General features: G+C 42.2%; 1 protein-coding gene across 1 annotated transcript in view; it reads right to left on the bottom strand.

Moving 5' to 3' along the window:
* The window catches only part of KCNIP4 (potassium voltage-gated channel interacting protein 4), a 1,248,962-nt gene extending 1,234,944 nt beyond the window's left edge, over positions 1-14,018 (bottom strand). Inside the window, exon 1 of the mRNA XM_024119502.1 lies at positions 13,814-14,018. Coding sequence (XP_023975270.1) covers positions 13,814-13,874 — 61 coding nt within the window. The 5' untranslated portion in view covers positions 13,875-14,018. The remainder of the gene's footprint in view (positions 1-13,813) is intronic.
* Between the last annotated feature and the right edge of the window lie 213 nt (positions 14,019-14,231).

Below are 14,231 nucleotides of genomic sequence, written 5' to 3'. Positions count from 1 at the left end.
AAAGCGTCCCTGTGTACGGCACTTCCAATGCCCAGTTTGCCCAGACCCTCACCTGCCACTAGCTTGCCCACATCAATCACTTCCATCAGCCCTTCAACTCAGGCTCAGGGAGGCCCTGCAGGTTGTTTTCATTCAAACCCTTCAAGCATGAATGGTTCTTTTTCCCAACCCACAAAGCTGGGTATCAAGGCTTTTCCCATGCAGCATCACTTGAATTGGGTACTGGCTTTGGATCTTTACCTTGGACGTGATCTAGAAATCCACATGGAACTGTGTCAGGTCACTTGCCCTTTAACTCCATGTACCACGAAACAGGGCAGTAAGCACTGTATCTGCTGAGCTGAGCCCAGCCCTTCCAGAACAATATCAGGTCAGCCCAGAGGGCCACTCCTCACTCACCCCCAGCCCTGCCCCATCCAGGCATATTCTGTGCAGCCAGAATGTCTCAATTAATATTGCCTTAGTTGATATCCCTGTCCTCCCATCACTAGCTGTGTGGCGATGGGTGCGCTGCTTAACCCCTTTGAGCCTCAATTCATTTGTCAATAGAAGGGATATTCAAAACTACCTGGTGTTCCCCTTACCGGGGTACACCTCTAGTGCCCCAAATATAATGTTGAACATAGTACTTTTGGCCCTACATATACACACACACATCAGACACACACAATCTCCTTCCTCTGTCTTCCAGATAATAGCTTCCCATCATCATAAGCAAAGGCCTTTACTCAGACCCCTAAGTCGAGTATGGAGTCTGCTTATGTGCACATCTTTGACCCCGCAGCTCCTTGATCTCCCACCCAACTCCACACCCACATTCAGTCAGTTACAAAGACCACCCATAATGCCACAAGAATTCTGCCAAATTCATCTTCTTCCCCTCTAACACCCCTCCCCAACTGGCCAATCCTTTTGAAAATCTGGATAACAGCAATGTCTCCTCAGCTCACCTGTCCACCTGAACCCTCCCCGCCTTTCATCCTTCCTTTACAGCCAAACGAGACAACTCTTCCTACGGCGTCGCTTTTATTATGCCATCATCCTTCTCAGAAACCTTGACTCCTTGTCCACTGGATAAAATCCACCATTCTGAGACTCTCCCCAATCTCATTTCTCAGCCCCAATACCTCTCAGACCATTATCTACTGCAAACTGCTGTCCCCACAAAGTCCTTCATGCCACGCATTAAATGCTCCCTCGAAACCTCGCGAAACCCCCCTGGCCACTCACAGCCCAGCTCCTCCACAGGGTGCTCCGCAGCAGAGCCCTCCAGGACTGGCTCTCCTTCCCTTCTGCCTTAGAGGACAAGATTGACCCCTTCCAGGGAGCAAGTGCCCTTCCTTACAACTCCCTCCCTCCGTAACTGCCCCCATGCTCGCAATCTCACCACTCTCCTGACCGCCCATCCTCGGGATTAAAGGGCTTTTTGTCAGTCCAAAATAATTATAAAAATGACCACAACTCACATTTATCAGGTCCTAACTATTTGTCAGGCATTACGCTGAGCACTTGATATACACATTAGTTCAGTTCATCCTCAGTGCAACCTGTCGAAATGGGTTCTCTTCATTGATTTACCATTCAACGTACATTTGAGTGAATTTTAATAGTGAAGAAAGTAAAAAAATAAATATACACAAAAATATAGTATATATAAATATTATTATAGTATATATAAATAATATCATAGTCGTAAAGTATACATAATTTTTTTCTTTGAAAAAATATAGTATAAAAGCTATGAAGGAAAGTAGGGTCAGGGAATAGGGAGATACAGCTGAATTGTTTTATTAGATGAAGTCATCAGAGAAGTAATATTTTAATGGGAACCTGAAAAAGTGAGGAAGCCAAACAATGGAGTATATGGGGCAAGAATGTTCCAGGCACACATAAAGAGGCTAAGTTACAAAGAGGCCATGCGGCTTCCAAGGGTAACAGACACCGTATCTGAACCCTAGTTCTGACCCCAGAGTCTTATCCTTAGACCCCATTCTTTATCTACCATTAATGTTCTGCAGCAATTCACTCTGTTAACTAGCTCTGGCTTTTTGAAACTCTTTTATTCCCCAGTAGTTGACAAGTATGGGCCATCCGTGTGCGGGGCACTGACCTCCATAACATTCTCCTCTCCAATTTCTTCTCCACACATTTTCCTGATTTTACACCCATCTTCCACCCTTATTCTTCACAGTTCTAATCCTAAACTTTGTCCCCTACTCAACTTCATGTCTTCAATCACCTTTATCTATTTGCAACTGGCTCCCACATTTGACTCTCCAGCTTAGTTTGACAGCCAGCCTCTTGGGAGTAAGGCCATCGCTCATTCATCTCTCTATTCCCTTCACAACACTGGATGCTTAATAAACATGTGCTTCTCTGAAACCAACTAAACTTGAATTCCACATTTCCAACTGCCTTTGGGACAGTTTCACCTGGATGCTCACCCAGCACATCAAAATCAGTATTTCTAAAAATGAACATGTTATCTTCCCCCCAAAACCTGCTGTCTTCCTTGCTTCTCCATCATGACACCACAAGGCACTCCTCACCAATCTCCCCATCTTTCTCCTTCCCAGTCATCCCGCCCTTCCATTCCTACTGCCTTTACCGTTGTTCAAACATTTATTTTCCCTCATTTAGACTAATGCAACAGCCTCCTAATGACATCTTTGTCAACGGTGCAGCCTACACGGCTATGTAAAATTAACATTCCTCATTCTGTCACTCCTCCTAAATTCAACTGGCTCCCCACTGTCTACAGAATCAAATCTCACTCTTATGTACCGGATTTCTACAGCCCAGTACCTATCGGACATCTCCATTTTGATATCCCAAAAGGTCTTAAATGTTACAGTCCCAAACTGATCTCATTTTCTTTCAACTAAACCTCCTTCTGTACTTCCCATCTTCATAAACATATGTCACCCACCAGTTACCCAAACCAGAAATCTAGAAGATGATCTACCTCATCAATATACAATTCAGATCAAGTAGAATTCTGGGGTGGAGAAGGAAGATATGATTTAAAAGCTTAATTCCTAAACAACTAACATGCTTTTTTTATTTTCTGAAATCTAGAAGGCTCCTCCTTCTCCCCCAACCCCAATTACAACCTATCATCAAGTCTTCTTGGTCTCATCCTCTGCTTATCTCATGTGTACCCTCCATCCTCCACCACATCACCAGTGCTTTACTATGATCCTAGTGTGTCTCATCTGCAATTCTACCTCAGCAGGTCTCCATGTCCACTGTTTCATTCCCCTTCTGTCCATCTGCCACATCACTGCAGTAATCTTCCCAATGTGCAAATGTGATCATGCTGTGCTCTTGATTGAAATGTACCAGTAGCTCCCCGATGCCTTCACATCCTGATGCTGACTACTGCTCCAGCTCCCCATTTTCCTTCTACCCCAACCTTCACTGCACACGGGACTTCTCACTGCCCCCTGATTGTACCACCACGTTTTCTCAGAACCAGCCTCAGAACCACAGCGTTCCCTGCCTAAAACATCCATCATGCCACCTGCCGTCTTTACCTGGAAAACTCCTTCTCATCCTCCATTCCCATCCAGTCTAGGGAGCTTCCTGTGATCCTACCTACCTGCGTGAGGTGACTCATACATGTCTTTCCAAAGCACTCTGTGCTTAGTGCTGTCCTAAGACTTTGACATTCCAAATTACCATCTCACATGTCTATCTCTTTAACTAGATTCAGGGTTTCCCATGGGATATTTTTCATCTCCGTATTCTAGTACTTAGAACAACACTTGACAAATAAGTATTTAATACGTTTTACAAAAGAATAAATTGCCTCCCATTTGGAGAATCCCCCACTGACATGTGGAGTAGCAATGTTATCTAGTCTACAGTTTAATGCTGGTTTTTCCACATAGGACTTGTTTTGTATTTAATGTGACTCTGTGAAACCCATATCACTTAGTAACAAACCGTGTGATTATGGAAGGTGTACTCTGTGCTTCTTCAGCTTGTTATTTCATAGAAGACAGGGACTGCAGCTTCTGATATCCTCCATCAAAGACTTACCCCAGGGTCCTAGGAAAGTATTTAGTTAGCACGTGTCTGTGAAAATGAGATAAGCCAACACGCTCTACCTAATCAATATACAATTCAGATCAAGTAGAATTCTGGGGTGGAGAAGGAAGATATGGTTTAAAAGCTTAATTCCTACACAACTAACATGCTTTTTTATTTTCTGAAATATTGACTTGCAGTGTCCCTCCAATAGTAGGTAATTGATCAATGTGTTTCAAAGGACTGTTGAATAGCATCCTCAAAACTATTTTGAAACTACCAGAACATGAATTGCATTAAGAAGTTATAACTGTCACTGCTTGAGATCTGAAATTCTAGTCTAATGATATTTATGAAAAGCCACAATCTCATGATCAGGGATCCAAGATAAATGTAACTGTGCTTTAAATTGCAATGTTTCTAACAAATTACTTCTACAGTTCAATCTTCCCAGTGTAGTGTTTGTAGATTTTACATTGTATTTATCCTGAGAAGTGAACAAAAATCTTAAAGTATTAGGTTTTGTAGTGACTAATTTGCATTTAGAACCTATATCCACAACTTTAATTGAACGAGGAGGTTTTATATGGTTTAACTGCAAATCTGGTACTTATGTCAGAAGCGCTAGTAATTATATCACCTTTGAGTTTTGCAGTTTAGGATGTGCTGCCTTTTTAAAAACTATCTTATAAAACCTCCATCAAAAATGGGGTTTATTCTTTAAATAAATAGCAGGAGAATTCTCTCCCTCTGTGTCCCTGCATACTGCTGTATTTTACAGTTTCCACCTTCCTTTTTCCACATTTCCCAATGCCTGGTTCTGAACTCTCATTATTTTATTCTTGCTTCCCAAGAATTCCCTCCCCACAACCTTCAAATTAACATGAGGCACCCGTGTTTCAGAACCTGCAGAAACCACAACTTCAGCAGGAAACTTTGATGAAACCGGACCAAGCGAGAAAAGGAAATAGGGAACAGATTGCAATAATAACGCGCAGCCCAGAAGGAAGCCTCAAATTAAAGGGAGTTTGGGGAAATAGATGATACAAACAGAGTGAGGAATTCTTGGAAAAGATGCAAGAAAGACTTAGCAGAATCTGATGTTCACAAGTGCTCACAATATTAAATCGGGTATAATAATATCCTTATGATAAATGATTGATTCTATAAAGTCACATTTAAGAATTAGAGTGATATTCTACTTAATTTTTTAAAATCCTACACTAACTTGAAATGCCTCTGCCTTTACCAGAACATTACTTAAACTGGCAAATAAAGAGCTAGGCATTTTCAGTTCCTTTATGACTACATTTAAATAGAAGTTATTACTCATTTTGTATTCTCCAAGCATCAAAATCATGTTTGTTTTATGAAAAAAAGTACACTTCTTCACAGACCCCCCAGCATCATAGGTTTTAAAAATCTTTCAAACAGCTTAGATACTGTCACATTGTATTTAAGTGGTGGACACATAAACCCATATTACAGGAGAATGGAAGGCAGGAAAATATTGGACGATAGAACAAATATAGAATTTTGAGCTCAGTTCTTTTGATAGCTTTATTTTGTAAGATCCCAAAGAGAGAAAAATCAAGTTCAATATCACTGCTTTCACTGCATCCACTTGGAAAGGAATGGCACTTATATCAACTGGAGGTAATCTTGCTTTTCAACATCCATCTCACTTCATCTTTATGTCTGTATGGCAATGAATATTTTAAAATATACATGTTTATTCATTTCTCCCCTACTCGACTCTAAATACCTAGTGCATACTCAGTAAATATCTCTTGAATAAACCGTAAGGTCTCTAAAGGCAGTCTCTACATCTCACTCATCCCAGCACCAAGTAGTTTCTTTGTAAATACATACTTTTGCTGATTAATCTCATTTCATCCTTACGGAATGCATCCCTGTAACCTACAAGTAGATGTAATTACCACCATCTTATAGGAGAAGAAAGAGGAACAGCAACATGATACTCAGTGGCTATTTTATATGTTCCCATGTTCCCACCTTTCTGAATTAAATAAAATTGCTCTAAATTAAACTTGTTCTCGGGACTGGATTTGACAGGGTTATTTTTGAAATATCTGTTATTTCTATATTATTGTTTGGGTTTTTTTCTAAACTCCCTGCAGACACAACAAGAAGACCTAATGATCCCATTTCCACAGTGATGGAATGGATTGGAGTACGAGAGGGTATCTCCACCTTTAGGGTATAACCATAATATAAAATGCTTTCATTCATTCAACACATCCCTGGAGTACTTACCACATACAAAACATGGATAAAAGATATGGGCTAGATCAATTTTTGGGGGAGTAGTTTCTCATGGTATTCTAATGAAAATTTAATTAAAGTACAAAAAGTTACAACCCAAAATAAAGCCCCTGGCAGGATATCTATTGTGAGATGTAGATCAGTTTAATAGCTACATGTGCTTTTTTCACCCAATTTTATTATGAAGCTCATGAAGACTTTTGGAAGTCACATCTTCTCTGGTTTAAAAAAATCATATTTGGGGACATTCTTCAGAGTACCCGGGCATCTGTAACACAGTGTGCAGATGCTATTATAATGAAGACATGAGAGAGAGAGAGAGAAAGAGAGAGGGAGGGAGTGGGGGAGGAAGGGAGGAAGCATGCATAGTCATTAGACTGCAGTAGTTACTATATCAGTCAAATCTGATTTTGATTCCTATTTGGGCTGCAGATAATGTCATTTCTTAAATAAACTGCTTCACTCAAAAGATCCTTCAAATATTAAGAAGTGCTGACATCTGGGGATGAAGTCTACTTCTTCTCCAAAACCTTTTTAAAGTAAAGATCTATAAAAAATTGCCAGTTCAAATTCCCTAAAGACTTTTTATTCACTATTCATGAGCAGATGCTGCCCGAATACCTGGGGGGACACTTTCCTAACTAGCCAGTCCAAATTCCAGGTAACCAAAAAGTTATGCACTGTTACTGTAAAATGGGTTGACTACTTATTTTTACCTAAATAAATAATTAGGGTAGAATATGTAGGAGAGAGAAGTTTCCAAAAGGTCAATAATATATCCAAAGGGACAACTTATTTCCAGTGGGACAGTCATTCAACCACACTGGCTGTGTCCATTAGAGAAGAAAAATCAGCCCTTAACAAACTGGCATGAAGGCCAAGTGCTCAATATGGCAAATTTTACATTTATATCCATGTTCACATTATTCATTAGATGGTCAGAGTGTACAAAGAAGTTACATGTGTAAACGCTGAGAGTCTCTCTTTTTTTTCAGACTTTCTAATAATATGTGGATATGTATGTGTATAGAGCAGCCTACAGCAAAGAAACTAGGCAAGAAGGGAGACAGCCCCAGCGGTGAGAGTAAAAAAACCGAACCTCATCTCATCTCAGCCCTGCCATGGTTTCCACAGCTCTGCCAATTCCCTCCCAACACGGCCTGATTCTGTGAAGTCTGATACGAAAGAAAATGCACCAGAGGAAGTGGATGCGTATATGCTGAATGATGTTTCAGTTTTTTAATTTTTCCATTCCTTTCCACAGCCACTGCTATAATGAAAGGATTTATCATCTGATGAAGATAATGATGATGGTAATAATAATGGCAGACATGGTGGTGTAGCCATTTAGGTTCTGGGCTGGGAAATGTTAAGGGCTATTCTCTGTAACACTAACTCAGACTAGTATCGACAATCACAATCATGATTCAGAGTGAGTACTTAACTCATCTTTCCACTCTTTTATTGGAAGGGGAACCAGGAGAGGTGATAATCACTAACTGGGGGTGCCCTGAACCACCAATCCTAGAGGTGATAAGTCTGGAAGGTATTAAGGATGAGGGACAGTCATAGCAACAGTATCCAAAGATGACACTGCCTATTGCTCTAAATACACAGAAAACACTGGTTACTTATTAAGCTCTTCTTTGGAAATGAGGTAAACTCTCATAGCCATGTATTACAGATGCAAGAACATGCACAGTTCAGAAGAGCACTATCTTGGTGTCAAATTACTGTACTCATAGACCTGGCCCACTGAATGGAAAAGACAGAACCAAAAAACAACTTCACTTCCGGTAGATCGCTTAACAAGCAATCAAACGTGAATTGTAATTTGGGGTCTTTGATGGGTCTACCACCGGGCAGTGTGGTTTAAATTCCATAACTACATTTTAAGCACCTACTATTTTTTGAAGCACTGTGCCAGTCATCTGCAGGGGTACCAAAATTAGCAATTCATGTATGGTACTTGCCATCAAGGAGTTACAACTTAAGACTGCACACCAAACGAATATACATAGCTTATTCTGCCTTGTTATTCAGATATCAGTCAAAATAAAAGGAGAATGACCGACGAAAATTCAAAGTGTAATTCTTCAGGGAGGAGACAGGGAGAAATCAGTAAGGCTGTATTGAAAAGGACATGGCATTTGAGATAAGTCTTGAAGGACGTGTTCGATGTTAAACATTCAACAATGTTCAGTGGGTAATGCTGGGGCAGGAAGTTCATTCTAAGCAGGAGGTACAACATGAGATATGTGTAGGGACTAGGGAACAATTCAGTTTAGCAGGTCAAGGTGTAGCCCTAGAAGAGTCATGAAAAGAAAATGTTGGGATGCAGGACTGTCACCATGGAAACCTTGACTATCAAGCTAAGAAAACAGTATTTTTAGTTCCATAAGTAATGGCAAGGATTTTGCATACAAAGAGAATGACCTGACTCAAATCAGGTTTTAGTAAATTTATTTGGTTGTGAGCGGGAAGCGGCACTTAGTGCAAATAGGAGACAGCCATGATGGCCTGGGAAATAATATAATCTTGAGTGATGCAATGGGAGTTGGAGGGGGGAGCTGGACATGAAAGCTAGAAGAGAATCAGAAGAGAATTAGTAAGGCTTGGTGACTGATTCCACATGGAAGGGGAGGAGAGAATCAAGGTAGGAAGTACCATACAGAAGGAAACACTTCGCTTTCTTTTATAACTGCATGCCTCAGAAAATGATGTCACCATTATCAAAATTTGGACAAGAAATTATTCTTAGAAGAGAGCATATGTCTTTTCTGACACACTGATTTCAAGGTGCTGGTAAAACTTGCTGATAGGTCTGACCAACAGGGCATGGAAACGTCCATCTGGTAATGTGGAAAGGGGTTGGGCCAGAGCTATAGACTAAGGAGTCCCCTGCATCCAGGTAAGATGCATCAAAACCACAATTAGATTAGGGAGGGAGGAGAGAGAGAGAGAAGAGAATGAAGAAAGAACTTTGGGCAAAGTCACACAAAATGAGATGTGAGAGAAGTAGGAGGAAAGAGAATAATGCAGTGTCACAAAATGCAAGGGAGGAGACTTCATTTAACAAATATCTGTTATTGAGCAAATATTGTATGTCAGGCTTCATGCCAGATGCTGGGACACAGTGGTGGGCACAACACAACGGCTCTGCTCTCAGGGTTCACAGTCTTCTAAGGACTGTGGATAAACAGCATGAAGAATTGCAGTGAGTTCAGGACAATGTGAATGGAGAAAAGACCACTAGGACCTTTAAGCAATGAACGGTTTTGAAAAAGAAGTAAGTGATTTAATGCCCAAGGGTGAATAAATGTGTAGTAGCAGATGTAGTTACATAACTTTAAAATATTTTTAAGGATGGTAAAGGCCCATTGAACAAATTAAAAATTCATTTTCCCTCCTTAGCTCCATTTCTCCTTCTCTCTCTCTCTCTCTCTCACTCACACACACACACACACACACACACACACACACACACACACACACTCTTTAATCTGCTTGGAAGTCCCTAAGAAGGGAGGTTATTAAGTAAGCAAGCACACTCTACAATGAAATATTGCAAAGCAATATTATCCATATGTTCTAGAAAACAAGAGAGGACAAGAAAAACAAATAAATGGACAAAAAAAAAGATTAAGAAGGACCATAAACTTTAAGCCCAGAAATAGACCTTCAAAAGATTCAACTACTATCTGGTCTACGATTCCACAGATATCTTGCACACATGTTTTATACTGCATGGATCATTAATTTCCAAACCATCTATAGCCTTATTTTATGAAACTCTGCATAAGCATTGGCCAGAAAAAAAAAAAGTGGAGCAAGGGGAAGAGGGTTGTTGAATTTTAACACTTCACCATATCATTTGATTAGAACCTTCTTACATTCAACAACACAGAGAAAACAGAATAATGCCTTGTGCCATAAAAAGCTTCTCCTTGGTTCAGAATAAATAGGCTTTTCATTACTACCCTCGTGGAATTACTACTCCGAGTTTGCCTTACCCTTAATAAACCCCAAACTTAAGCTGGAGCCATGATACATCCATCACACAATACAAAAATGAAGAGGATTATTCACTGTACTATTGCTGATTCCCAAACTCAGGAGCTTCCCAGGTGAAATTTGATACTGGGCCCCACACACAGAGGACAAAAAGAGACCAAAGAAAGAGGCAGACCACTCCAGATTGGTTGGTGGCAGGTTTACTAAGCAAGCGACCTTAAATACAAGGCTTGTCTTGGGCAAAGCAAGACGAGGAGATCTCCACACCTGCCCACCAGATTCTTACAGGTTTATATAGAGGCTTTAACTAGGTTCAGTCACGTATACCACCCAGATGATCTCAACAAGTTACTCTCTCAAGGCTGTGTCCTTGAAAATGGCTCCGGCTGTGAGAAGAGTGAGCAGAACATACATTCCAAGGACAGGGGACTGGGGGAGGGGCCTCTGATTACCCAGGTCCAGCTCTGGGTCAATTTGCAGGCCACGCCCACTCTACTACCTCCTCCAGCAACTGCTGAAACACCCACTTCCCTCCCCATTTTTAGCTGTAGACTACATCACATAACATCTGCCATCCCTACGTTACACGGCACAAATTAAGGACACCGATGAACAATTTTATGGGGCTATTTCCTCTGACCTTATTTCTGATTCTCTTTCAAATACACCAGTGAACTGGCATCTCCCTCTCCACCAGTAGCAGGATTATGTTTGATTTTACAGCAGGGGAGCAAAATAATGGGAGTGGACAATGACATGAAAAATATATGGGGGGCAAGCTTTGGGGTTAATGTGGAAGCTGATGAAAGGGAGGGTAAAAGTGAGCACCGATTCCGAAGAAACCTTCTCTACTTGTATCAAGTCACTGACAAGCGTCCATTTTCTGTTCTGCACAGTGTTAAGTGTCAACTACAGTGACTCAGAAGTGGTATTCAACACTTAGCATATTAAACGTATTACCTGTTGAAAAGGGTGAGGAATGAGCTTTTTTAGTTATTTTATTTTAAACTTTTAGCAACTCAACTCAACCCTGCTCCCATCTTTCCTGCATTTCCCTCCCTACTTTCACTTTAGTGTGGTTTTCACCTGTGTTTCTCAACAAACTGTTTTTCACAGTATTCTGGCTCTAGAGTCAGGTTATAAAACACACACACACACACACACACACACACACACACACACACACACACACTCTCCAATTCCTGATTTCCCTCTCATCTTCATACATTCCTCTCAGTCTGATCCTCCAGTTAAATTTTGCTTAAATTTCAATTAAATCATTTTATAAACCTCCATCCAAGAGGCGTATATTCAAGAGAAAAGCATCATGGTCACATTAGAAGTTATGCTAATGTCCCACTTATCTGAAAGGAAACAAGAGGTCAGGGACTATTGTTTTAAAACAAGAATTGAAACTAGAGTTGAAACCTTCAAAAATGACACTTTTCTCGTCCCAGGATTGTCAAACTACCCTATATTTGAGCACAAATCACCAACGTACTAAAGCTTATGTTTGCTGAAAATAATATAGACTACATATCTGGGGATCATTCTCTAATATAAACTTGAAACACTTACACTATGAACAAAAAAAAAAGGTGCTTAAAAAAGGTGCTTCAAACATTTTCTTTTCCTTTTTTCTTCTATAACAATTAACTCCAAAAACGTGTGAGTACATTTCAAGAAACAGGTGTCAAATCAGTGCAAGCCAGAAAACACTTCCCTTTTGGTCCACCTGAGCCAAGATATAAATCAACATCTTTCTATTCTCCAAAGGAACAATGAGCACATGCTGATTCTAGAGATGGTACTGAAAGTTATTTTTAATATATCATACTCCCCAGGTGTGATTTCACCTTTCTCATTTTATCCAGTAGAGATTATGGCCACCTATGGCATTGTGAATAGACCAGACGTGCTGATTCAATCCCCATCTGGCCAATTAAAGACTAGGCCCAGCCAAAAAGCTGTTATCGCTGAGCGGCCGGAACGATGCAAGCCACCCAGTTGCCGGGACTTCTGATCCTACAACCCTATCTTTGAGTACCTACTATTGCCTTGTGCATAAGTAAGTCCCTGAAAGGATAGCTAGCTCCCTACCCTATTCTGAGTCAAAGGAACTGCAAAGACAGAGAGCCTATGAACTCAACAACTACTGAGCCCTGTGCACTTAAACTGCCATTCTGAAAAATTCAGTCTCTTCAAGATTATGAGTATCACTCATAAAATATATCCTAGACATACTTAGTTTGCAATGAGTGGCAGCTACTGTCACAAGGAAGACCTAAACTAAGCATCATTACAAGTCCAATTTGGGGCTTTAAAGGTGATCGTCATGTTATTTTTTCCAGCCTACGAGGACATTTTCTTTAAAATTTCACATACTAAGAAGACTAGAGTCCTCCCAGTTAGAATCACCTGAACTAATGGAGGGAAGGGAAGAAAGGGAATGTGTCCAAATCTCAATGTCCGTAAATTAGGGCGATGGACTCAAGTTGAAGTGGCCCCATTTCCCTGGATATAAACAGGTAGAATGTGGAAATGACTCCTTCCTTGCAACTTTACATCAAGTCCAAGTTTTTCATAGCCATGTGTGACTCCTCATCTTATATAATCTGGGAAATGTCCAGCTCTCAATCACTCTCAGGTTCCCTACAACACCCTTCATTCGATTTACGGCTCCTCTAAAAAACTATACAGATTGAAGCCACCTAAAAACAAATCGATTCAACCGAAGAGGCTTTATTGGGTTGAGGGGGATGGGAGATATCGTCCCGTATTTCGCTATGGATACCACTAAACTGATCAAAACGTGCCCTTTCCCTGCTTTCGCAGAATGCACAATACTCTGAAACCAAGCTCCTTGCACAGAGAGCCCGGTACCTTTCCAAGGCTGTACTGAGTATAAATTATTTCCAAGGGTCACTGAGGACTGTTTTCTCTGAACACACCAAACTGAAGCTGGCAAAAACAAGACATACGGTTCTGCTGAAGCATCTGACCGGGGAAACATTCCGCCTGTATATTACCAGGGGACGAAAACAGAGTTTTAATGAAGAAATGTTTGGGAGCATAAAGGCAACGTGGAGGGAGAGGATCAATACTATTTCAGCTCATTTATCCCCAGGTGTTAGGAGAAGGAAGTGTGTGGTCTGAAGTCATCTGGCAGATGCACAAACAACACGGGAAATTTTCAGAGAAGGCAAAAGTAGGCACAGGATCGCAGGGGACCCTGCCACCGACGAGTTTCACACACACTTCAAACACCTCTTCTTCCCCGACCCGGACCTCGCATGCACCCCCTCTCCTTCGCACCCCCATTCCCGCCGCTGCCGCCTCCCCTTCCCAGTCCCACCCAGGTGACTGTTTCTCATGCAGCAGAGGCAACAAGCGTCCCCAGCCCGGGAAGGGGTCCCCGTCTGAGCTTGCGAGGGAAGGAGGTTGGAAGCGGGCGCCCGCTCCAATGCTTATTGCATCCTACCGCCTGTGGAGCTCGCCTCCTCCAGCTGAGCCGAGATGCTTTCCACCCTCCTCACATTCATCTTTGGGGACGCGGGGTGCAGGAGCGGGACTCGGGAGTCAACCGGCCCAGGGGTGTCTGGCGATGGGTCTAGCACCGGAGCGCCTTCGCCGCTCAGCCCGGGGGCGTCCGCCGCGCTGGGAGAGAGAGAGGCGACGGCAGCGGCGGCAGCTGCAAAGCGCGCGGAGCGGGGTGCAGGTGCCGGCGGAGGCCGGAGGGGGGCGCCGGGGGCGCTGCGCGGCGCTGGGCGGCGGGGGCGCGCTGGCGGCGGGCTGGAAGCAGGAGCCGCCAACCGAGAGCCCGTGAGCGAGGCGCCCCTCCCCTCTCGCGCTCCTCGCACCGCCTCTGCCACCTGCGGCCGAATCACCGGATGGGGGCG

The sequence above is a fragment of the Physeter macrocephalus genome, chromosome 7 (genome assembly GCF_002837175.3).
Source record: "Physeter macrocephalus isolate SW-GA chromosome 7, ASM283717v5, whole genome shotgun sequence".
Taxonomy (NCBI): Eukaryota; Metazoa; Chordata; class Mammalia; order Artiodactyla; family Physeteridae; genus Physeter; species Physeter macrocephalus.
The sequence above is the reverse complement of the archived record's forward strand: the minus strand, read 5'-3'. Positions and strand labels throughout refer to the sequence as shown.